This window comes from Pogoniulus pusillus, chromosome 8, assembly GCF_015220805.1.
Source record: "Pogoniulus pusillus isolate bPogPus1 chromosome 8, bPogPus1.pri, whole genome shotgun sequence".
NCBI classification, from domain to species: Eukaryota; Metazoa; Chordata; class Aves; order Piciformes; family Lybiidae; genus Pogoniulus; species Pogoniulus pusillus.
Window position 1 is genome coordinate 8,696,889 of NC_087271.1, and position 26,818 is coordinate 8,723,706.

At 42.4% G+C, this 26,818-nt stretch overlaps 1 protein-coding gene across 4 annotated transcripts in view; it reads left to right on the top strand.

Annotated features, from left to right (window-relative positions):
- DENND1B (DENN domain containing 1B) overlaps positions 1 to 26,818 on the top strand; it is a 186,023-nt gene that overhangs the window by 148,575 nt on the left and 10,630 nt on the right. For 3 of the 4 annotated variants that reach the window (XM_064147138.1, XM_064147137.1, XM_064147139.1), the window contains 6 exons: positions 240 to 341; positions 10,115 to 10,205; positions 13,404 to 13,444; positions 14,724 to 14,792; positions 16,908 to 16,964; positions 17,773 to 17,883. In XM_064147138.1, the coding sequence (XP_064003208.1) occupies positions 240 to 341; positions 10,115 to 10,205; positions 13,404 to 13,444; positions 14,724 to 14,792; positions 16,908 to 16,964; positions 17,773 to 17,883 (471 nt within the window). Of the gene's footprint in view, positions 1 to 239; positions 342 to 10,114; positions 10,206 to 13,403; positions 13,445 to 14,723; positions 14,793 to 16,907; positions 16,965 to 17,772; positions 17,884 to 21,304; positions 21,388 to 26,818 lie in introns of those variants that run through there. The other variant, XM_064147140.1, reaches the window with a different exon arrangement.

The window sequence follows — 26,818 nt, forward strand, 5'->3', positions numbered from 1 at the left end:
CCAACTGCAAGATGTATTTTTAGAACTATTTAAATATTTTATGATTACTTCAGGCTTTTTTTTTTGTTTTGTTTTTGGTTTTGTCTGCATCTGTTTAATTTGATGCCTGTTTACCAAGACTGTTTGAAAGGGAATATTTTTATCTATTGACTGTTAAGAAATAAATGAATTTAAAAATAGATCAGCATATTTATATGTTCTAGTTCTCACCTAACTTTTTCTGTTTCCATTTCTTTTAGGGAGAGCCTATAACTTTCTGTGAGAATAGCTTTGTGAAGCATCGTTCCAGTACTACTAAGCAATTCCTCGAAACTGCTGTTAATCTTCAACTCTTTAAACAGGTATGGGAGGGTGAATGAGCCATGTTTAATGATTTTCCCTTTGAAACATTGCCATATTTGCTGTTTGATACCCGTCTGAACATGAGCCAGCAATGTGCCCAGGTGGCCAAGAGAGCCAGTGGCATCCTGGCCTGCATCAGGAATGGTGTGGTCAGCAGGAGCAGGGAGGTCATTCTGCCCCTGTACTCTGCACTGGTTAGACCACACCTTGAGTACTGTGTTCAGTTCTGGGCCCCCCAGTTTAGGAGGGACATTGAGATGCTTGAGCGTGTCCAGAGAAGGGCAACGAGGCTGGTGAGAGGCCTTGAGCACAGCCCTACGAGGAGAGGCTGAGGGAGCTGGGATTGGTTAGCCTGGAGAAGAGGAGACTCAGGGGAGACCTTATTGTTGTCTACAACTACCTGAAGGGTGGTTGTGGCCGGGAGGAGGTTGCTCTCTTCTCTCAGGTGGCCAGCGCCAGAACAAGAGGACACAGCCTTAGGCTGCGCCAGGGGAAATTTAGGCTGGAGGTGAGGAGAAAGTTCTTCACTGAGAGAGTCATTGGGCACTGGAATGGGCTGCCCGGGGAGGTGGTGGAGTCGCCGTCCCTGGGGCACTTTAAGGCAGGGTTGGACGTGGCACTTGGTGCCATGGTCTAGCCTTGAGCTCTGTGGTAAAGGGTTGGACTTGATGATCTGTGAGGTCTCTTCCAACCCTGATGATACTATGATATGATACTTATTGCTGTCTACAACTACCTGAGGGGTGGTTGTGGCCAGGAGGAGGTTGCTCTCTTCTCTCAAGTGGCCAGCACCAGAACGAGAGGACACAGCCTCAGGCTGCGCCAGGGGAAATTTAGGCTGGAGGTGAGGAGAAAGTTCTTCACTGAGAGAGTCATTGGACACTGGAATGGGCTGCCCGGGGAGGTGGTGGAGTCGCCGTCCCTGGAGCTGTTCAAGGCAGGATTGGACGTGGCACTTGGTGCCATGGTCTAGCCTTGAGCTCTGTGGTAAAGGGTTGGACTTGATGATCTGTGAGGTCTCTTCCAACCTTGGTGATACTGTGATACTGTGATATTTAAGTACATTTTCCTTTCTGTTTGCTTATGGATCTCTGAGAAAAAAAAATCTAAGTACTTTATGTACAGACAGTCATCTCAGTTCACTTCTATTTTTGAATCTTCAGTTAGAGTTAAAAAGAGTGGGGAGAGGAGGGGAACTCAACAGAAAAATAACCCCGGGGCACAGAGCAAGTGAAGCATCTCTTCAGAGCCAGTCAGCAAACAAGAAGCAAACATGGATCTCCTAAACTGATGTCTTGGACTTCAGTGGTGTTTTACTTAAGAACTGGATTTATGCTGTAGTTGCAGGTTTTATTGCTAAGCTTTTTTGAACTATGCATGCATAGATGTAAGAAGCCCAAAACACAAGTGTGGCCTGAGGAGTGTTCACAGGATCACAGGATGCTAGAGGTTGGAAGGGACCCAAGGACATCATTGAGTCCAAGCTCCCCCTGCCAGAGCAGGACAATACTATCTAACAGATCACAGAGGAACACATCCAGACAGGCCTTGAAAGTCTCCAGATAAGGAGACCCCACAGCCTCTCTGGGGAGCCTATTCCAGTGGTCTGTGACCCTCACAGTAAAGAAGTTCCCCCTTGTGTTGAGGCAGAACCTCTTTTGCTGCAACTTACACCCATTGCTCCTTGTCGCAAGAGGAAGAGATAGGAAGAGCCTATCCCCCAACTCCTGGCCAGTCTTCAGATATTTATAAACACTTATCAAATCCTCTCTAAGTCTTCTCTTCTCCAGACTAAAAAGTCTCTCAGCCTCTCTTCATAAGGCATACCCACCAGTCTCATAATCATCCTCGTAGCCCTAGCTGATCTCTTAATTTAGATTTTGAAGTATCCCCCCCCCCAAAATGTTGCATGTCTTGCAAGCTCAGTAATAGTTTTATTAAAGTCTTAGAAAATATTTTTTTAGTTGCTTTTATTCTGTAATCTTTTTAATTTCCCCTTCAGTTTTCATCACACTACCCCATTGCATCATAGAATCAATCAGGTTGGAAGAGAACTCCAAGATCATCCAGTCCAACCTAGCACCCAGCCCTAGCCAGTCAACTAGACCATGGCACTAAGTGCCTCATCCAGTCTTTGCTTGAACACCTCCAGGGACGGTGACTCCACCACCTCCCTGGGCAGCCCATTCCAATGCCAATCACTCTCTCTGCCAACAACTTCCTCCTAACATCCAGCCTATACCTCCCCTGGCACAGCTTGAGACTGTGTCCCCTTGTTCTGTTGCTGGTTGCCTGGCAGAAGAGACCAACCCCGACCTGGCTACAGCCTCCCTTCAGGTAGTTGTAGACAGCAATGAGATCTGCCCTGAGCCTTCTCTTCCCCAGGCTAAGCACCCTCAGCTCCCTCAGCCTCTCCTGATAGGGTTTGTGTTCCAGGCCTTTCACCAGCTTCGTCGCCCTCAACATCAGAAGTGTGTTAAGCAACACTGCTAGAGTTTTAGGAAAAATCAAGGAAATCTGGATCAAATCAGAAAACTCATAAAACCATCTATTTGCCTGCAAATACCTGGAATGATTGAGGCATGGGAGTTCATGTTTAAATAATCTGGTGGACTTCTTTGAAGATATACTGCCATGAGAGATAAGGGAAATTCATTATATGTAGATTTTCAGAAAACATTTGGTGTTAATCAGAGGCTACTGTCTAAAGGAGAGATTTATGCAAGGCTGATAGTTTGTACAAGTCCTGTGCAAATATGCTTCTGCTAGTTGTAGAGAAGTTAAGGAAATGATGGCTTAGGGAATTGGGATCCTTTGACTTCAGTGTGTTTTATACAATAAAAATATAGGAACAGGGGAATGTAAATAAAAATATAAAGACATAAAGAAGAAAGCTGAAACCTTCTGAAGTATCCAGCACATCCAATCGGTATGGACAGAAGTAACGGGGTAGTGTTGTTTACATTTAGCATATCTCAGTGTGATAAACTAGCATGAAACTTTCTTAGAAAGCAGCCTCCAAGGGATGTTTCTAAATTGTTGTCATGTTACTACTAAGAAAGCAAAACCTTTAGCTCTAAGGACAAGCTTTAACTCCACTGAAATGAATGGGCCTGCCAGTGGTGCTCTGCACTTACTGCATTTTAATACATTTTTGATTAATCAGAATCAGTTTATTTCTAGCTTGTTTTACACTTATTTCAACTAAAGGGAATAATGTATTGCAGAGGATTAAGATATAATAACCATTTTGATGAGGTGTGTAATTTCATAGTAGTAATTGTAGGTTTTCTTTAATTTCTATTGTGAAGGTTACCCCTACTTTTTCAGCTAATCCTCAGCCCAGCTGCATCTTCTCCAGTTTTTCCTGCTGCAAATGAGCTGTTTCCAAAGCTATCTGTGTTCAAAAAAGTCTAAACTGTATTTTATTCTGTTCTGGAAAATCTTCTAAGCAGAAAATAGATCTTAGAAGCAGCCTTAAACTTAGACCAAGCAGAAAATAGGTGCTTTAAATTCATCCTTTTTGGCATAACTGACAAGTAAGCTCTATTATAACATCCTTTCTCTGTCCTTTTTGTGGAATCATAGAATCAACCAGGTTGGAAGAGACCTCCAAGATCATCCAGTCCAACCTAGCACCCAGCCCTATCCAGTCACCTAGACCATGGCACTAAGTGCCTCATCCAGTCCTTTTTATTTGTAGGTTACAAATCTTCTCCCCATCCCTCCTGCATTACAACCTGATAATTCCTCTAATTTAACCACTCTTAAAATTTTAGAATTCATAGTATTTTTTTTACCAAAGTAGCAGGAAGTTGCTGTCAGAATAAATTGTGAAACAAATTCTTTGTTTTGCTTAAATTCAGATTATTTTTCTTACCTTCAGCATTTTCTGCTTTTGACTTGGAATTGAGTTTTGACAGGCTTTCTATTCCCAAATACATCAGCACATGGCAGACTTCTGTATCAAAATCATGAGCTAGGCTGTAAGTAGGATCAGTCCCCACATTTATCCTTAAAGACTGTGACTGGTGACACTTCCAGACTGACACTTTTCATTGCAAGGCATTATCTCCTTTTTGGGCCAGTCTTCATACAACCTAAAATTGAGATGTGCTGTTCAGGTGCTCTGCTTTTATTTCACCTAAATCAGTATTCCAAGGCACACGCAAGAGGCTTTTCTGAATTGAATTTCTTTTATCTAGAAAATTAATTGTCAAAGACTCTGTGAGGATGAGTGTTTTGATTACTCATACATTATATCTTTGCATTTAATCATTTACCATTTTACCCCCCAAAAATTAATTTGCAAGCCTCAGCAAATTGTTAAGGGCAAACTGACAGACAGCACCTTTAGTTTTTAAGAGTTATTCTTCACTTCATCTGAATTTCCTTTACCTTGATGGACTCACTTTGTCACTTCCAGGTTTACCTACTAGTTTCATCAGAATAAGAGAGGTGAATCTAGGTTTTTGAGTCAAGTTTTATTCCTCAGGTATTATAATGTCCATTTCTGTACCTCATTTTAATTAACACTTCTATTTTTATTCCTGTATTCAGCAGCATAGTCTTTACTGAAAATTAAGAGAGGATACTTTTGGTGAGGACCAAAGCCTAGATCTTTTAGCCTCAAACCATTCTCTCAGACTTATAAATTATGGAGATATTTTTTAGATCAGGTTGTTGACTTGAGATTTTGAAGTTCAAAAGAACTGTTACTGTTGCTATGAAACAGAGTACCACAAATCATTTAAGAAAAATGCATATTTTCTGGGAATTCTGGTGAGAGGCCTGGAACACAGACCAATGGCATCCTGGCCTGGATCAGGAGCAGTGTGGCCAGTAGGACAAGGGAGGTTATTCTTCCCTTGTACTCAACACTGGTCAGGCCACACCTTGAGTACTGTGCCTCCACCACCACCCTGGGCAGCCTGTTCCAATGGCAAATCACTCTCCCTGTGAAGAACTTCCTCCTAACATCCAGCCTATGAGCTGTACTTCCTAACATCCAGCCTGTTGAGCTGTTACTTTGTGGAAGTCACGTTTATGCTGATTTCTTCCTTTCTATTGGTCTTGGTTCTACTTTAAATTTCCCAGAGATTCAAAATGTGGCTAACAGAACCAATACAATAACAGAATGCCTTCCCTTCTCCCTTCTTCACTCTTGGAAAGAAAGGAATTAGATGTAGAGAGGAAAAGGGTAAAACACCCAAATAAATAGTCTTGCTTCCATTTGGAAGGTACAAGAAAAACTTGATCAATAAATAGAAGGTATCTAAGGTACAAAGAGGTATGAGGAAGGGAAACAAGTAACAAAAACATATATATATAAAACCAGATTTGATGGCAATGGATGGAGGTAGATTTGAGGACGAGGGTGTCCACCCTGTGATGGGATAATCGTATGGTAAAACAGGAACAGCAGGAACAAGGGTGGTGCTGACAGTCAGGGAGGCAATAGAAACAGGAAGTTATCAATCAATTGATGTGCAACGTGGCAGGGTTTTGTAGCTGTTTTTATTTGACACATTCTCCATGGGTAATTCCTTGCACTACACAAGAACCATGCCAGTCTGTGATGGCTGTGGAAATGGGTCTTATACATGTACTCCTACAAACCTTGCAGGTCAAAGCAAAGACAAGCAACCAGCAACAGAACAAGGGGACCCAGTCTGGAGTTGTGCCAGAGGAGGTCTAGGCTGGATGTTAGGAGGAAGTTCTTCCCAGAGAGAGTGATTTGCCCTTGAAATGGGCTGCCCAGGGAGGTGGTGGAGTCACTGTCCCTGGAGGTATCACAGTATCATCAGGGTTGGAAGAGACCTCACAGATCATCAAGTCCAACCCTTTACCACAGAGCTCAAGGCTAGACCATGGCACCAAGTGCCACGTCCAACCTTGCCTTGAAGTGCCCCAGGGACGGCGACTCCACCACCTCCCCGGGCAGCCCATTCCAGTGTCCAATGACTCTCTCAGTGAAGAACTTTCTCCTCACCTCCAGCCTAAATCTCCCCTGGCGCAGCCTGAGGCTGTGTCCTCTTGTTCTGGTGCTGGCCACCTGAGAGAAGAGAGCAACCTCCTCCTGGCCACAACCACCCCTCAGGTAGTTGTAGACAGCAATAAGGTCACCCCTGAGCCTCCTCTTCTCCAGGCCAAACAATCCCAGCTCCCTCAGCCTCTCCTCGTAGGGCTGTGCTCAAGGTCTCTCCCCAGCCTCGTCGCCCTTCTCTGGACACGCTCAAGCATCTCAACGTCCCTCCTAAACTGGGGGGCCCAGAACTGAACACAATACAGGTGTTCAAGCACAGACTGGATGAGGCACTCAGTGCCGTGGTCTAGTTGACTGGCCAAGGCTGGGTGGCAGGCTGGACTGGGTGATCTTGGAGGTCTCTTCCAACCTGGTTGATTCTATTCTATAAGCTCCTGTGTTTTTATAGTGGTCCTAGACAGGAAGTGAGCTAAGCACTATGCCTGGGGTCAGGTTCAGATCCACCCCCCAGGAAGGAATCAGGAGGACATGGGGACAGGTTCAGACCAGCTGCCCAGGAAGGTTAACCCTTTTTGAAGTACCTACTTTTTGTTTTTAAGAATGGACGAACTGACTTAAATTTTTTCCTCCTGTAAAATTTTGGAGTTGATCTTGCACCTCTCCCATGCTCCTCCCTGTATCACCTGTGCCATATGGTGTTTTTTAAGTGGATATATTTTGGTTTTAGAATTCAAAATTATTTAAGCATTGTGGTAGTTCTATCCTTAGTCAGTTTAAAATCCAGGAGTAGCACTGGAATGATTAGTTTTTCATTGAAAGCAGTACTCAGCCAAGGGCTCTCTGGATCTCCAAGTGACTATATTTCTTGCAACAGCAGGCCTAGAGTTCTCAAGAGAGCAGGAGTTTGAGAAATGGAAGGAGAAAACCATAAAGTATATGGCTAATTCCACGTGCTCCTGTTTTCACATAGCAATCCAAGTGTAGCCATTAAAAGTAAATTACTCAGAAGTAGTAACTACTACCACTACTACCTCTTATCATTTCCACTAAATAATGGCTCCAATATCTTTTTGCTAACGGTTCTGTTTGACAGCATTTACATTAAATGCTCAGTTGGAGTGATCCTCTGAAAACTGAAATTCAGTCAAAGTGTCTCAGCCTGCTGTTGATAGAAATTACTAAATGATGAGTATGTCCATAAATCTGGCGTGAGTTTACAGTATGGAATGAATCCATAACTTTCCCAGAAGAGATAATGTCTTACAGTTCAAAGGCTGGGGATGGGAGATGAGAATTGGGGGGGGTGGGGGAATGTTGTTGGTTTTCTTTTAGCAGTAGCTAAAGATGCTGTTATCTCTTTTTCTCACTGTGAAATAATCCAGTGGTCTGACCATGAACCCACCTATTTGGAAAAAAGCCAACTTGGAAGAAAATGAAAAAAATAAGAAGGAATTTAGACAAGAAAGAGAAAGAAATGATTATCTTTGTGCTTGCTGCCTTCTTGCCACTGGAATTTTTGTGCTCTGAGAAAGTTCTTTGTTTCATGTCACTAGGATGTTCATTGACAAGCCTCAGATTGTCACTGACACTGTTTGGATGATCTGTGGTAAAACATGAGGTAGCCAAATAATTCATTTTGGTTAGTTCCTATGTACTGTTTAGTAGCAGAGAGTAACTCAGAGCTCTTGCTGGAAGATCAGCTGTTTATAGTAGGAAAAATGCTTTCTCACTTATCTCTCAGACTCGAGTTAGCCTTTTCAAAAGAACAAGGAAGGGGTTGCTCCTTGAAACAATTTTAAACCTTTAAGAATGTGCCCTTTGTACTCTGAAGCCTGGTAATTCTTGGAAATAATAATATTCATTCCTTCTGGGAGGTTTCAACATGAATTGATTTATTTTGATTTTTTCTGACACACTTGGATCATTTCAATCTTTATCTGCTTATATGTAGATGTAAATCCGTGTGCTCACGCAGCTGTAACTTGTGTGTTAGGGCATGCATCTTTAGATGCACCTGAAATAGTGCTTAAAGACCCCCAAAAGGGTGAACAGATGTGTTAGAATTTAAAAATACAGTGGCATAAAGCCTGAAATATGCATTCTGTCACATGGAGAGGGTCAGAAGGGCCTGCCTTGGCATGGTGCCTTACTTTGTTTTGGCACTTTGTGACACATTCCCGTATAGTTAATTAAAATGTCCTTTGAGTCAGCTTGCATGCTGCCAGTCAAACCCTACCTGCTGCTATCTCTCTTTCTGAAGCCAAGCCACAGCCTTCCTCTGCTGTTTTGCTGGATGATTGTGCTACCATTTACCTCAGATACTGTCCTTGTGGAGTTGTTTTCCACATAGAACACATAAGCATTTAATGGACCTCAAGTAGGCATCATGCTGCTTGTGTGAACTGGGTATGGGGGAATATTTTCAGTTGCTGCAAAGGCACTTTTTGAATACAGCAAGTTGTGCTTTGGGCCCATTGATGAGGAACCAGAACAGGATACCTGAGAGGTTTGTTTGTTTTTTCAAAGTAAACCTAAGATTTGATGAGACAGCATCAAGGAGTGACTGATAATGGCTGCACACTCATAGTTGCCATTTGTAAGGAAATAAATGGATGTATTTTCATGCCATTAGAAAAGCAAGCAATGCTTGAAACTCTTTCAAATAGTTCTGAACAAAAGATTCTGCATACTACAGATAATTTACTTGATCTGACATAAAATGCATTTCTGCTGCTTATAGGTGCAGCAAAATCCATCTAAAGGAAGGATATCATCCTTAAGCTGCATGTTGCCTGGTAGATGCATATTCCATTATAATCATGGAATCAGTCAGGGTTGGAAGGGACCACAAGAATCATCTAGTTCCAAGAACCCTGCTATAGGCAGGGACTCCCTACCCTAGATCAGGTTGGCCAGAGCTGCATCCAGCCTGGCCTTAAACACTTCCAGGCATGGGGCCTCAACCACCTCCCTGGGCAACCCATTCCAGGCTCTCACCACTCTCATGCTCAATAACTTCCTCCTCACATCCACTCTGACTTTCCCCACGTCCAGCTTTGCTCCATTCCCCCATGTCCTGTCACTCCCTGGTTGGCCCAAAAAGTCTCTCCCCAGCATTTTTGTAGGCCCCCTTCAGATACTGGAAGGCAACAATAAGGTCACCTAGGAGTCTCCTCTTCTGCAGACTGAAGAGCCCCAATTTTTTCAGTCTGTCCTCATAGCAGAGCTGCTCCATCCCTCTGAGCATCCTCCTGGCCCTTCTCTGGACACGCTCCAGCATGTCCACATCCTTCTTGTAATAGGGGCTGCAGTACTCCAGGTGGGGTCTCACCAGAGCAGAGTAGAGGGGGAGAATCACCTCCCTCACCCTGCTGGCCACACTTCTCCTGATGCAGCCCAGACTCTGGTTGGCCTTCCAGGCTGCAAGTGCACACTGCTGGCTCATGTTGAGGTTCTTGTCCACCAGCACCCCGAAGTCCCTCTCCTCAGGGCTGCTCTGCAGCCACTCACTGCCCAGCCTGTATTTGTGTTTGGGATTGCCTCGACCCAGATGCAGGACCTTGCACTTGGCCTTGTTGAACCTCATGAGGTTGGTTTGTGCCCACCTCTCCAGCCTGTTGAGGTCCTTCTGGATGGCATCCCTTCCCTCCAGCATGTCTGCTGCACCACACAGCTTGGTGTCATCAGCAAACTTACTGAGGGTGCACATCCATAATGTACACACATTCAACACTGAAAAGCAATGGAAGAGCCAACAACCTGTCATTTACTTTGCTTTTTTTCCAGTTTATTGATGGTCGTCTATCAAAATTAAATGCAGGAAGAGGATTCTCTGATGTTTTCGAAGAAGAAATCACAGCAGGAGGCTTTTCTGGAGGTATAAAATTAATATTGATGCTGTGTCTTTGGGAGCTCCTCAATGTGATGATGTCCTCATGACGTCCTGTGAATTTTAGACATCATTAGTCTTACTGTTCATTGTTTCCCTTCATTCTTGGAAGGGTTTTAGCCTTTAACAAATCACTGTTGGGACACGTTACCATTACTTGCCAACTGATATCAGCATCTGAAATGAAGATACATTGGTTTAATTCAGTAAAACACTGCTGATAGATCTCAGTATATGATGTAATTGTATTATTTACATTTTTAACTACACATTTCATAGAATCATAGAATCAACCAGGTTGGAAGAGACCTCCAAGATCATCCAGTCCAACCTATAACATGAGACATTTTGTCTCATGCCTTGACATTTAGGCAGCTGAACTTTTTCTAGTTATGTTCCATAAACCCTTTAAACTTTTTTTTCCACATCTAATTATTTCTTAAGTGCAGGAACCTGAGTTGTTTCCCAAATTCCTAGGGAAATTTGCTTTCTCCAACAAATGTGTTTCTGTAAAAAAGGAGGGAAATGCCTAATTATCATCTGAGAATGGATAATGGAAATTTGACTGCTTCATAAACAAAAATATTTTTCCTTGTGTTGTTCTAGTTATGTTCACTGATGATTCACAGAATGGTTTGGATTGGAAGGGACCTTAAAGATCATCTAGTTCCAACCCTCCTGCCATTGGCAGAGGCACCTTCCACTAGAGCAGGTTGCCACATCCAACCAATCATCACAGTGTTTTTTTGCATTAACTAGCTTAAAAGTTAACCTACATAGAGCAGAGCATGTAGGATCCAGTCCTGATCATTCCAGGATCATTGAATGGCTTCCAGTTAAAAACTTCAGTGCAGCTCTGTTGCTCTTTGAGATATCATAGGTACTAGTGAAATAGTGAATCAAACTGTGCTTGATGCAGCACAAACACTATTTTACTGTCAGTCTGGAAAGTAGTTTATAAGATTCCTCCATAATCAAGAGGCTTTCTCAGTAAATGGAGGTGATGTGATTTGAGCAAATCCACTGAGTTGCATACAGCAACATGTGATGGTTGCATGTGATGGTCTTCTTTTGCAAGATGACCCTTAAATAAGCACATGCAGTGGAGACAATCTGGCCTCTGTGGAGAAATCATTAAGTGGCACAGAGCCATCTTCATCTTCTAAAAAATACCTTTTTTCATACTCAGATTACATAAATCCTTTTGTTTCAAGATTTCCACTGCCTTCTCCTGCCCTCTGTGTCTTGTGCCAGGCTCTGGCATGTAATTTGTGGGTTTTTTCCTTGATAAAAATGTAGTTACTAATTCAGAGATTTACTTCTTTCCTGCCTTTTTGTGGGAACCTGCGCTGCTCTGTAAACAGATTTTAGGCATTGAGCATTCATTATTCAGATAGGTGATGTCAGTATGCAGAGTTCATTTGCTGACTGCAGTTAGGGGGTCAGGAGGCTGCCATAAAACTGCAATAGGAGGCAGATAAAGCTTGTTTCTTGGCTGCACTCTGGCAGCCTGTGAACCACGTCTCACCTGGCTCCGCTCAGGAGGGAATGCTCGACTTGGCTAGCAGTTCTCAGCTAGGTTGTAGCATGTGCACACTTTTCAAGTCAGACAAGCTGTATATTGCCAAGCTGTGGACAAATTGCTTAGGGCACATATTCAGTATTTACATAACTGCTGTCTCATTATCGTTATGAAGTGCAGGGCTACCAATATGTATGCAATTGAAGGTGACATTTTGTGATGCTAATGGGGTAGAACTATGATCTCTTTGCAGAGTTAACTCCCATCAACTTTATCAGGAAACCCAGGGTTTTAAAATAACAGGTGGAAAACAGCCTTCAGAGGAGTCACAGAAAGTGTGTGCTGCAGGCTGTTGAAAGGCCAGGTGGACATATTCTTAGCTATACAGAGCCTAATTTAAACATTACTGAGGCAAATAGAAGGCATTTCTTAAAGATTTTTTCATTTGCTTTTTTTTTCCACATATGTGACCATAACTAAACCAGCACAGAAAATTGAACTGGAAGTTGGAGGATAAAACTTGAGCCCAAACAGATCAGTTTTTTTTCACCTCCTTGAGAAACTTGGGAATACGTTTTAAAATGATAGGTTAATCCTCAGCCCATGTGCTTTAGCTTTCCAATAGCCAGTGCAATAACTCCACCTGAGCCTTAGTTAATTGATAGCTGCAAAGCTAAAGAAGTTTTGAGAACTGTTGAAAGTCTGTAAGGTCAAGCATGTGTCAGTGCATCCCTCTCTGAAACGTCAGCGTTCCTGCCAACATGAATGTCTTGTCTGGGGTTAATAACAGCTCCCTGTACTGGGGTGTTCAAGTGACTATGCACTCTTAAACTTCCTCACACATCAGGGACTCAATCTTCCATGTTCAGCTGAAGCACCTATTGGAAAGGGTATTCATTTCTTCATCAAGTGATCAGTAGAATTTAACCCTGTCCTCATGGCCAGCTTACTGCCTCAGTAATCCTCAACAGTCCTGCACAAGCCAAGAGTTTTCAGTTGCCTTTTAGAGGTTTTCTCCTTGTGAAAGAAAGTGGATACAGCTAATAATTTATTTTTCCTGCACAGGAGTGTGTGGTTGTGCTATAATCCTCAGATTTTTGTGCTGTTCTTTTTCCTTGGGATGGTGCCATCTGCAGTCCATGTCATTTTTGATCTTGAGAGTGTGTCCAGTGGGATCAATGTGCTGGAGTGTAGTTCATTATCTATTATTCTTTCCATCGAGTTGGCATTTTTCTTTTCAGACTTTTTGGTGGTGTGCAGTTTTAATTTCTCTTCCTGCCTCAGCTGGAATGAAAATCTGTGTGTGATGGGAAAGTATCCTTTTACAAAGAAAAGAGAAAATGTGAAATAAGAGATACCTAGGATATTTTATTTCTTAGTTTTTACATTCCTGTTTTTACATTCCTAATTTATCAGGGAAGAATAAAACTAATGAACAATCCTCCAAGGGGATCATAGAATCAAGCAGGTTGGAAGAGACCTCCAAGATCATCCAGTCCAACCTATCACCCAGCCCTATCCAGTCAACTAGACCATGCCACTAAGTGCCTCATCCAGTCTTTTCTTGAACACGTCCAGGGACTTCCCTGGGCAGATGTTTGATGCAGAGGATTGAAACATTTAAAAAGTTGGCTATTTGACTGTGCTACACTTTTCTATTTCAGGAAACTCAAGATCTTACCAGCAGTGGATGCATACAGTCAAGGTATTAACTTGGTTAAGTATTTCTACAAGCCATCACGTTCTTTAAATCTTTGTCTTTTTCCTTAACAGTTATGTAACAGTAAAAGTTTGCTCAGTGGCAGGGAAAATAGAAGTACATTCTTTAATAAATAACATGTCTATGGTACATGCACTAATTTTGGTGGGTTTTTGGTTTGGCTTTGTTTTTCTTGAAAATAAAATAAATAAGCAAAAAAGAAACCCCACCCCAAAACAAAGTCCCCTACATAAAATGAACGCCATAGAGTCATAGAATCATAGAATCAACCCGATTGGAAGAGACTTACAAGATCATCCAGGCCAACCTAGCACCCAGCCCTGTCCAGTCATCTAGACCATGACACTAAGTGCCTCATTCAGTCTTTTCTTGAATACCTCCAGGGATGGTGACTCCACCACGCCCCTGGGCAGCCCATTCCAATGCCAATCACTCTCTCTGCCAACAACTTCCTCCTAACATCCAGCCTAGACCTCCCCTGGCACAACTTGAGACTGTGTCCCCTTGTTCTGTTGCTGGGTGTCTGGGAGAAGAGACCAATCCCCACCTGGCTACAGCCTCCCTTCAGGTAGTTGTAGACAGCAATGAGATCCCCCCTGAGCCTCCTCTTCTGCAGGCTAAACACCCCCAGCTCCCTCAGCCTCAAAACACCCAAGCTTTTCCTGTCTGTATAGTCAGGGATTTCACTGCTTTCTGTATCCTGTTACATTCCATAACTGTGAATTGGGTGTGACAGTACAATTTGATGTGAAGTTTATCACTTCTAGCAAATAGCAATTTTGTTCCTGCAGACTTGTGCAGCTTGGCTAGCAGAAGACCCTTGGTTATAACCTTGTTATTCTGCAGGATTAGTAAAAAAAGTATTATCTTAGATTAGAGAATTCTCGTGTGATTAAATGAGATAGTTCCTCCTGTCAGGTCAAAGTATTCTTAAGTTGCATGATAAATGTGATAGGAACACGTGAAAAATAACCATAGCTCCTGAATTGATTTGGAAATGGTAACAATGAATGAAGAATGAAAATCCATCATCCTGTTAGAGAGCCTTGATAAATGTGTCAGCTGTGATAATGACGTGCTACGTAACCCTTGTGTAGCTGCAGGCAGCAGGTTGAGGAGGAAGCACAGCTCTGGTTATTCTTCCTCATTTAAAAGCAAGGTTCTTATATCTTTACACCACTCTGCTTATTTTTCCTCGCTGTTGTCTTAAGGTTTGACTCGTGTTAAGATGCTACTAAAATACATTTTTTTTGGTCTATTCCAGAAAGGTGGAGCACTGATCAACACAGCAATGACCAAAGCCACTCCAGCTGTGAAAACAGCATATAAATTTGTAAGATCATCTCTTTCAAATAAATAATTGATAAAAATACTGCAACCTCCTATAACCTCTCATTCCTGCTGAATACTTAAAAGCTGAAGCATTTCATGTGTGCATTGCAGAAAAAAAAAACCCACTTCAGCCTGCAGAAAATTTTAGGTTCATTTGTTTTCTCACGTAGCACTGCGAATTAGAGTTAGTTCAATCTTCCAGGTAGCTCCTACATAACAATAGAGATTCTTTTCAAAGCATCACTGTGCTGGTTTATTTCAACTGTAAAACATAATAGAAGCTTCCTTGCAATATCATTTAGATATTTGATACACAGCTCTAAACTTACCCTAACCTGGTGACATGATTAAAATACAGACAAATGCTGGACAAATGGACTCCTGAATGACACGGATACAATTTCACTTTGCTGTTAAGTGCTGTGCTGCTGAAAAGATGTGGTAAAGCATCAGTAATGTGTGCAGCCAGTCCCTTTTTGTCATCTGCCCTTTTAAAGATCATCCTAGAATACTCAGATTTAACTGGATTTAATGCTTGTACTTTTGAGATTAAAAGATCATGTTTTCAAAGGCTGCCTAACCAATAAACCAATTACACAGTGCAGATAAACAGCAACAGTGGGGAGTATTTTAAGGGAGCATTTTTAATCTATGGGAAAAATACTTGTGGCTTCCTTTTTGCTTTTTCCAAGTATTTCATTAGCTGGATGCATAATAAGTAGTCCTGAATAAATCAGTACATCAGTCTAAGCTAGTGTATCTTAAGTAAAGTTTTCAAACAGAATTTTTAAGTTTATGTCAGCTAAAAGCACAGCAGTCATGGAGAAAAACAGGTATATAAACTAAATATACTTCATAGACTCATTTACAATTTTCAGAATGGTTCATTAGCAGATTATCTGCAGATTATTCTTGTTAAGTTCACACTAGCTTAGACCTTAGTCATTTTCATGAGGATCTGTGTGTATAAGGTGTTCATATTTAGACCCTGCTTACTTTTTTTATGCTGTTGCTTTTTATCAAGCCTGTGACTAGAGGAATGAAGCCTACATTTCTTAATTGTTAGGTAACTGGTTGGTGGTCTTGAGTAATGTGCTTGGTACCATCCCTCAGACTTAAAGCACTCCAGAATTCATCCAAATGCTGTGAGCATGATCTGAGAAGTTTAAAGAGGCTCTTAGGTTAGCATCTGCTGCATGGCACCCCATTGTGCTGTTACTGAGCTCATAGATGTATGATTTAAGGATCAAAAAGACACCCTGACCTCTTGATGCAAGAAAATTGTTTTATTTTTCTGGATGTCTGTGTGTAGAAGGCCATAGAAATATAGGTGATTTCCACACACCTTTGCCTTTAAATACTATTTTTAAGACAATCTTGAATGCTTTTACGAGCAAGATGCCTTTTCTTCTGTTAGGGTTAGGGGGTTTAGTGTCTCAAGTCCCCACCTCTTTTAGTTTTCTCTATTCTGTGCCTCTCCTCCTGCCTCTCTCTCTCTTTTAAATATATCCATTAGCATAAGTACATGATACTCTGTATTGATAATCTCATTTCTCTATTGAAAAACATTCTTGGGTGTTTTCTATGCAACAGTGATCCTTGGCTGCCTGTTTTAATACATTCAGAATTCTCCCCTAAATAGCTCCGCTGTGCTGTTCGGCAATGCTGGGCAAAAATCTCCATCTGCATATGAAATCACTTCATTTATTTTAAGATTGATGTTGCCCTGCAAGTTGCCAGACTGGAAGACTGTAGCAGTCATCTTGAAAATCTTGCATTTTTCCAACATGCCTTGCTGCTAAAGTGCCCTTTCGAATTTAAAGGACTATTTCAAAGAAAGGAGTGAAGTATGCAACCATTTCTAGCCAGTCCTCAGTAATACTGGAGAGGGTTTCATTATGTTTCCACAGCATTGGCATATATACACTGATAAAAAAATCCTGAAGCAGGAATATATAAAATGCACCTAAAATAAATGTCTGAAACTTGTAATAAAGATTATTGCCCTTTCTGTCACCAGGTGTTTAAAAGAGCAGTTAAAGTAAGCGTGGCATTGTAAAACATGTTCCGTGACTACAACCAGTGTCTTGCTACTTAGGTCCTTTTGTTTTTCTAGGCAAAAAATCAGGCAAGACAAGGAATAAAAGAAGTGAAGAGTAAGTTAAAACACAAGGTAGGTAGTACACTTACTTTTGTGCATTGCTCCCTGTCTCAGTTTGAAGCTTGTGCTTTACAAATCGCATGAGATTTGTGTTTTTAATGACTTTTGAAATATGCTTAGCCCTTTGTTCAACAATACATTTTTCATAACAAGCCCTCTGGCAATTATCTGTCATTCTATGCATCCGTGGAATAATCTCTTTATTGTTTGCATATTTTATCATAGAACAACAGAGGTCTTCAAAGATGCATTAACAGGATGTATGTTTTCATAAAGTTGATTGCTTTGATATCACAATCGAAGCCTTTGCTTCGAGCTGAGAATTTGAGAAGGGAGAGTCTTGCAGTACAGTGTATTTCAGCAGGTGTAGTTGTCCTTCTTGGTTTCATGAGGTGTATGAACAACAGCAACGTTTAAGGTAAAGGAATAGTTTCATTTTGCAAACCTTAACATTGCAATACCAGAAAAGGCATTTGGGGCACTTTGCAGCTGTATTTTTCCATTGAAAACATTGTTTCCAAATAGGATTCTGCTGTAAGGAGAAGGGATCAGATTTCAGATATATTTTATGCTATTTTAGGAAAACTTCAGAAAATATTGCCTGGGTGTTTGAACAATTCATCTTTTAAATTACAGTGTTGATAATTCAGCTTCTTGAAAAGCTAGATTTGATTTTTTTCCCTTACTACAGATGGTATTTTCATGACAGTAATAGATTGTGGCAAGATAATTCTGAATGCATTCGGCATGCATAATCTGGAGGATACGTTTGCAGGTAATGATTGTGAATAAAGGAATTGAAATCTGTTTTATTGTGTAGGAGAGTGAGGATGAGCATGGAACGTGCGGTGCTGGTGCAGTGCAGACTGCTCCTGTCTACACATTGCATTATGAGAAAAGAGCCAACTCAGAAAAGCGAAGGCTGGCACAGGTAAGATACCTGAGGCTCCTGTTCATATTCATACACAAAGGAGGGAAATATTTTGCTGCTTAGAGTAGTGCCTCAGTGAACCCATTGAAGATTGGTTTGCTGCCTGTCTTTGGATAGTGTGATTAGCAGCCTGTGGGCAGCAAAATCTTTCTGCTGTATTCACAGATCTGTGTTGGGCTATCTTTTAAATGTTCTTATACTGGGGCACTTGGGTTTGGCAGTCATATGGCATTTAAGCATGCTCAAGTAGTGTGTAGTGTATTATTATTGCTAACTCAGCTAATTATTAAAATGTCAGTCTCTTGTCCTTTTGTTCTCTAATCTTGTCTTGATTTGAAGTAACAGGTATAGTGGCTCAATTTTGGCAAGTGTTTTAACACCTTGACAGTTGTATTTCAGAGAAAATAGATTTTGTAACACTTCCTTTTTGGGACTATATACATGCATATGTACATATGTTATTGTGTGAGTATATGTTGTTACATGATATCATTATTGCATGTTTTTTATACATGTAATGAACACTTATGTATGAATTTTACATAGGATCAGTCAGGGTTGGAAGGGACCACAAGGATTACCTAGTTCCAACCTCCCTGCCATGGGCAAGGACACCCTACCTTAGATCAGGCTGGACAGAGACTCATCCAGCCTGGCCTTAAACACCTCCAGGGATGGGACCTCAACCACCTCCCTGGGCAACCCATTCCAGGCTCTCACCACTTTCATGGTGAAGAACTTCCTCCTCAAACTTGGGCTCTGACATTTCCTTCACTTACTTTTTCCAAAACCCACACAGCTCAGGTATCCACTTCTGCTTCTGTTTAGACAGTGCAGACTACTCATGTCTCTGTGGCCTGACTTAGCCCTCTTCAGCTCCTGTCCCCCCATCAAATGTAGAACTTGGGTTCTGTTGTGCATGGCAGCACTGCCAGGAACCAACATGTCCTGATGCACTTGACATCTAAAAAGGGAGAGTGTCACCAAGTTTCACAGGAACTGGAGAAACCACAGTAGAGAAAGGAAGGATTTCAGTCCTGTCTCAAATGCAGAAGTTGCCTTACTGTATGTGAAACACCTGGCAGCAGAAGCCCCCACCTCACCCATTCCTGGAGGGCATGATGGCAGCACAGGAACGGTGCAAACCTCACCAGGACAGATATTTATGTGAGTGACCTGTTCAGCCAGTGAAACCATTTTGAACAACAGGACAGCTTTTTGGTGCATGTGTGTGAGAGACACTATCCTTGGTCTGGTACTGATGCTACCTTTTTGACTCAGTGAATTTCACACATTGCCAGTGTCAGTTTTAGTCCTTTTTTGTTGTTGTTGCTGTTCTGTAACTCTTTATCCTGCAAATGAAGCTGTCCACCCAGATTCCTAAAATGGTGCCCATAAGTGTTCACAGCAGTGTAAAGGTAGTGCCAGCAATGTTTATGCACACAGTTATACACAGTTTATGCACTGTGTGTATTTAAACTAAGGACCAGACATTAAGTTGCAATGTCAGTGTGTTTGAATATCCTCCCAAAACCTACACACAAACAACCAACAGAGGGAGATTGCTTTTAGTGGTCGTCTTGCTTCCAAACAAGAGGCACCTCTGCACTTTATTACTGTGTCTTCCATACTGAAACGTGTAGAAGCTTGTAAATAGATAAAAAAATGGGTGGTACATTTTTATGTCCTATTAGATGCATGCATTGAGCTTTTCATTCTCCACTTCTTTGAAACAGTTAAACAGTAACAGTTGTCTGAGGTGCTGTAAAAGATATTTACGTGGAGACATTGTGTGCAATACCCAAGTTTGTAAATAGCATTTTAATGATCAGTTCCTTACAGGGATTTGGGCTGTGGGAGGACATTTCCTTTACAATAGGAAGTGAATCTGCTTTTACCCCAACAAAGAGTAGTTTGCATGTGGGTCTGCTAATTAGTTTGGTTATTTCCTGTTTTGTTGATGAGGCTTTAATAAATGTCAAGGGTAAAGCCATGAAGATCTCCCAATTAGGCTTTGCGTTTGTAAAACCCACCCCCTTTGCTTTTGTGTGAAGATGACAGTTCCAACTGCAGCCTCAGCCTAACAGGGCTCAAGGGAAAGGATACTCTCTGGTTCTATTGAAAACAAGGCCAGTTTGGTCCAGGGAGAATACCAGCACTGGTCACAGTGCAGAGTCATTTTTAACAATGAATATTTACCAAGCTTTGTCACTGCTGTCATAGTGGCTTTACTGTTTGGGGTTTGGTTGTTTTTGGTTTGGGTGAGTGGGGTTTTTTTTTGTGTGTGTGGTTTGTTTTTGTGGTCGTTGTTCTTTTTCTTTTCTCCAGAGCAGTAACAGCTTTAAAAAAAAACACACCAAAAACAACAGCAGCAAATCAGAACAAATTATAGCACATAAAATAGCTGTCCAAACCCAATCAGGGGATAAATAATTCAATGTGTTGTTGCAAACTGTAGTGATCAGCTTTGCCCTCCTATCATTTGCATTTTGGAAGCCTCCCCTGTAAAAAGAACTGAGGGGAGCTGAAGCCTGCGTGCAGGCGCGGGCACGCACACGCCGCTCATCTGTGCCGAAGATGAATTGTTCTGTCTCTCTAATACTCATCTGAGCTCACTCCTGCTTAGCTTAGCTGCTCTGGGCTTTTTATATGGGTGCGAGCCTAACTGCGTTGCAAGTCAACATTAACAGATGGATTGCCCTAAGCAAGGGAAAACCACAACAAAATCTAGTGAAAGTGGAAGATTGAAGCTTTTTATTGTTAAGCCTTATTAAAACCCTGGCGTGTGCATGGCTGTTAACCATTTAATGCCTAGAGCTAATGATATGTCTCTGGTACGGTTTCTCTGCAGCATTAATTAAGTATATAGAAGATATAAGACACGACCAGCTAAAATTTCTGCAATAAAAATTAATGCAAGCACAGGATTGCTTCAGCTCTGCAGTATCTTGCCACTGATGCTGCTGACTTAGTATAGATGAGGAGGGGCAGCAGTGCATGGATTAGACTACTCTGCATTCATTTTTTTTCATCATCTGTTTTGATTCTGTTTCTCTATATGCTCCCAGCTAATGCAGATTTCTGGGGAGGGAGGGGCCTAAATGCAACAAGAGCTCAATGAAACTATTCCAAATGAGCAGATGATGAAAAAGAGAGCACATTTATTATGAATGTGGACAGAATGCCAGGAAGCTGATTTCATGAATATGACCTCTCTAATTTTGCTTTTGTATCATGTGATAGTGTAGTTCATTAAAAATGGAGCATTTCAGTAGTCCTAATGTATTTAGTGCCTAATAAAAGACTTGGGAAGATGCAAAGAACTACCAGTTCACTTTATAATCAGTAAGTTAATGATGTCCCTGTGTCTCAAAGGAAACCTGTGCCCTACCTGTATCTTGAGGTGTGCACTACCTTGCAGCCATAATGGAAACAGGCCTTTGGATTCCAGGTGTGGATTGACCAGCAATCCCTGTGTGTCAATCCCTGTATATTGAAGAAACCAAGTGAACTACTTCCCATGACTTTGCAGGATCTAAATGCAGTGTCTAAGAAGGTAATAAAACCCAAGTTAGACTAAAGTTTTTCCTTGGTATTCTCGAAGAGAAGAGGATTACCATTTTTTGTTCTTCTGTAAAAGCTTTTACACTTGTGTTGCAGTCTATCCTAGTAACTAGATAAGATGTAATTCAGCTTGCAGTAGCTTTACTTGGCTTATGTTCAACAAAGATAGCAAGTGTCAGGCAGGAAGATGTGTTCAGAATAACCTTACTTTCTGGAGTGCCCCATTTATCAGTACCCCTACAATGGCCAGGAAAATAAATGACATAATCATTAGCTACAAAGGGCACCCAGTAACTGATTACTCTCCTAACCTGAAAAAGGTGTTAAGAGTGGGCTATTCTGCAGACTTTTTTTTTTTCCTTGAGAACATAAAAGAGGAGACAAAATGTTTGTGATAATGCAGTGCTGAATACATATATTCTGTATAAGGTGACTGAACACTAAGGGGGAGGTGTAATCCCACAGACAACCCCACAATCATTCCCGAAACATAAAATCTCTGATTAAGGGCATTCATCTGTATTTGGATTCAGAAAATGTGCTTGAGATCACATCTGTGCTTAACACCCACAGATAATAATGGCTATATGGCTGAGAGGGTGCTTCTACTAGGTAATATTGGTTATATGGCTGAAGGTTCTTCTGCTCTCATTGCCTAAAAGATTCCAGTTTACAGATGACACTAAAAGCTAGGTCTCAGTATTTGTGACAATCATGTTTTGTTTCTGTGACATAGTTTCAAAGTAAGCTTTGGTTGGTTAGGAAATTCTGTTTCTTTAGCTAATGTGATGTCATTTGGAAAAAAACATCGTAGATATCATTAATTTCCTTTAATCCAGAGAAAAATCTTTTGTCTTGGTGTGTCAGTAAGATCTCTTCATTCTGCAGAACAGTCAGATTTGCTTCTAATTACAGATGAAAAAGCCAGGCAGCCAATATTCGAGTTGTAGATTACGAGAGTGCCCTCTCGTGGCTTCGATACCGTTCCGGAGCGGTGCAGGCACGAATGTGTCCTCTGCTGTCTGTAACCCTTGGTTTTCATAGCACAACACCTCTTGGAAATCAAGCATTACTCTCTTGCTTTATTCTTTTTGAGTGGAGTTTGCGCAACTCAAACATTAGGATGCTTTCGTGTATCATGTGTAATCTTACTTCACAGTATCATCAGGGTTGGAAGAGACCTCACAGATCATCAAGTCCAGCCCTTTACCACAGAGCTCAAGGCTAGACCATGGCACCAAGTGCCACGTCCAATCCTGCCTTGAACAGCCCCAGGGATGGCGACTCCACCACCTCCCCGGGCAGCCCATTCCAGTGTCCAATGACTCTCTCAGTGAAGAACTTTCTCCTCACCTCCAGCCTAAATTTCCCCTGGCGCAGCCTGAGGCTGTGTCCTCTCGTTCTGGTGCTGGCCACCTGAGAGAAGAGAGCAACCTCCTCCTGGCCACAACCACCCCTCAGGTAGTTGTAGACAGCAATAAGGTCACCCCTGAGCCTCCTCTTCTCCAGGCTAAACAATCCCAGCTCCCTCAGCCTCTCCTCGTAGGGCTGTGCTCAAGGCCTCTCACCAGCCTCGTCGCCTTTCTCTGGACATGCTCAAGCATCTCAACGTCCCTTTTAAACTGGGGGGCCCAGAACTGAACACAGTACTCGAGGTGTGGTCTAACCAGTGCAGAGTACAGGGACAGAATGACCTCCCTGCTCCTGCTGACCACACCATTTCTGATGCAGGCCAGGATGCCACTGGCTCTCTTGGCCACCTGGGCACACTGCTGGCTCATGTTCAGGCGGGTATCAATCAGCACCCCCAGATCCCTCTCTGTCTGGCTGCTCTCCAGCCACTCCGACCCCAGCCTGTATCTCTGCATGGGGTTGCTGTGGCCAAAGTGCAGCACCCTGCACTTGGAGGTATTGAATCCCGTCCCATTGGACTCTGCCCATCTGTGCAGGAGGTCAAGTTCCTGCTGCAGAGCCCTTCTGCTTTCCAACTCAGTCACATCTGCCCCCAGCTTAGTGTCATCTGCAAACTTGCTGATGACTGACTCCATGCCCTCATCCAGATCATCTATGAAGATGTTAAAGAGGATGAGGCCCAGCACTGTACTTTCAGGCATGCACACTACAACGTGGAACTCTAAGTACACTTGAAGCCAGTCAATACAGCCTCTAAACAGTGGTAGTGACTGATTTTAATGTAAGCAAGTGTAGGCCAAAATAAAGATGTGATGATTTGAGTGTTACCCACACACCCCCCCCCTCCAACTTAAGAAAATCACCAGACTAGACTCAGCGTCTCTGGAAAATTGAATGAAGCTTATTATTTACAGCTTAGCACAATATACAAGCAGAGATTTACAGTATATACAGAAATATACAAGTGAAAAAGTAATACAGAAACACAACAGCCTTCCCAGAAACCAGAGTCCCCAAGAGGGGTTCCCAACCATCTTTCCACCTTCTCCCTACCCCTCTACCTTACCCCAGACTTTGCCTTATACTCAAGGTAGTTTGGAGGGTCGGCCAGGGGGGTTAGGAAGCAGATGGATTAGTCAGACAGGTTAGAGAGAGAAGTTCATGCAGCCCCAAGAACAGACAGAGAACGACTCCCTTATCTATATTTGTGTTCTTGTTCTTATACATCTCAGCAAGCCTATGAGTGAAGCAGATATCACCACTGTGTCCTTTTCACAGCCTGTTATCTAATTCCTCTCACCAAAATATTCTAGCTAGCTTCAAACTAGCACAAGGAATAAGTACACTCAAAGACAGTAGATACAGCCTCTAAACAGTGTCAGTGACTGATTTTAAAGTAGGCAGTGAACAGATTTAAAGCAAAAAGAAGCAGTACAGATTTGTAAAGCTTTTTTTATTACTATTTCAGTTTTTTTATTAGTGTGAGCTCTTTCCTTTTCTCTGCCTTAATCTCTGCTCACCATGGTTAAAGCAAAGGACTGCAGCAAGTCTCTGCAGGAGGGTGCTGCTGTTCAGTCTGCACTCATAAACCTTGTGGCTGCCTGTTCTTCTTTGAGTTTTGCAGTAAACAACACTTGAGAAATCTCTCTACTAATTACCAAACTTACTGGAAATTCTGCCTGGTGAATCAGTTTCTTTAAATTACCACACCACACCCCCCCCCCACACACACACACAAAATCCGTGCCTGGATCAGGAACCGTGTGGCCAGGAGGACAAGGGAGGTTATTCTTCCCCTGTACTCAGCACTGGGCAGGCCACATCTTGAGTGCTGTGTCCAGTTCTGGGCTCCTCAATTCAAGAGAGATGTTGAGACACTGGAATATCTCCAGAGAAGGGTGACAAAGCTGGTGAGGGGCCTGGAACACAGCCCTGTGACCTGTGAGGAGAGGCTGAGGGAGCTGGGGGCATTCAGCCTGGAGAAGAGGAGGCTCAGGGGTGAGCTTGTTGGTGTCTACAACTACCTGAAGGGAGGCTGTAGCCAGGTGGGGTTGGTCTCTTCTGCCAGGCAACCAGCAACAGAAGAAGGGGGGACAGTCTCAAGTTGTGCCAGGAGAAGTCTAGGCTGGATATTAGGAGGAAGTTCTTCCTAGAGAGGGTGATTGGCATTGGAATGGGCTGCCCAGGGAGGTGGTGGAGTCGTTGTCCCTGGAGGTGTTGAAGAGGAGACTGGCTGACGCACTTAGTGCCATGGTCTAGTTGACTGGATAGGGCTGGGTGCTAGATTGGACTGGATGATCTTGGAGGTCTCTTCCAACCTGGTTGATTCTATGATTCTCTCATTCTATAAGGAACACTTTCTTATAGAAGAGCTGCTTGCTGTAGTTGTTGCAAATGACACTGAAAATCTCTGTGTCCTATTTGAAAAGACTCACAATGCTGCGTGCTGCAAATGGAAGTGAAGCCAGGCTGCCTTTGGCTGGTGCACTCTTTACAGCTAGAACGATTTGTGGCATGGTGCCACGGAGTGTCAGCTGTAAATGGCTGGTTTGGCTAAGAATAGCCTCTGTGCCATTGAGAAGGATGAGTGAAATCTGGCTGTATGGAGGTGACACCCGACTGCGGGCAGCGTGAGGCATGGCTCTTGTTCAGTGGGCCAGGAGATGGTGCAGGCTTTCTGAGTCAATAGCCACCTGTGGTTCTTCAGAGAGAACAGGAACTGGTTCTGGAGAACACCAGAACTAGCTTCAAATTAAAAATTGCAGAAGTGTGATGAATCTTTAAAAATAAAAGGCAGTATTACAAAATTCTCAACTAGTGGCTGTGTGCAGGAAAGGTAGGTGTGATGGTTTGGGTGTTACCTTCCTCCCCCTCCTTTGGACAATCACCCAGACTAGACTCAGAGGCTCTGGAAATTGAATGAAGCTTTATATTTACAGCTTAGCACAATATACAAGCAGGTATTTACAGTATATACAGTTATAGACAGAAATATACAAGTTAAAAGGTAATACAGAAACACAACAGCCCTCCCAGAAACCTGAGTCCCCAGGAGGGGCTCCCAACCACCCTTCCACCTTCCCCTCACCCCTCTACCTTACCCAAGACTCTGCCTTATGCTCAAGGTAGCTTGGAGGGTTGGCCAGGGGGGTTAGAAAGCAGATGGATTAGTTACACAGACGGCAGGTTAGGTTAGAGAGGTGCAGCCCACAAAGCCCAGAGAGAACTCTGTTATCTATATTTATGTTCTTGTTCTTATACATTCAGCAAGCCTATAAGTGAAGTAGACATCACCATTGTTTCCTTTTCACAGCCTGTAACCAAATTCTTCTCACCAAAACATTCTAGCTAGCTTCAAACTAGCACAGTAGGAAGCTTGAGAATGTTAATTTTTCACTGCAGAACAAATTCAGAATCTAAGTAATTGTAATATGCTGTCCCTGAGTAAATATCTCAACAATTTAATCATCCTTACTTCCAGTAAGTCCTACCTCAGCCCAAATGTTAACATTTCCTTTAACTTTATAGCAGTCAGCGGAGATCTCTGTTGCATTGCAGCCTACCTGTTATTTCAGAGTACTGTGTCTAGACTCTTATCTACACATTTCATAGAATCATAGAATCAAACAGGTTGGAAGAGAACCTCCAAGATCATCCAGTCCAACCTAGCATCCAGCCCTAGCCAGTCAACTAGACCATGGCACTAAGTGCCTCATCCAGGCTTTTCTTGAACACCTCCAGGGACACCAACTCCATCACCTGGTTGTCTATGCCACTAAACAGAATTTTCTTTGTTAATTTAATTTCTGCTTTGTAGGCTCCTTATTGTTACTGAAATGCCAAATACAGAATCATAGATAGTATCTATTTAATTAATATTTAGAACCACTAATCTGGTATCAGGGCATTATTTTTTGTGACACATTGTTACTTTGTGGTGCTTTCTGTAAGGAAAAGC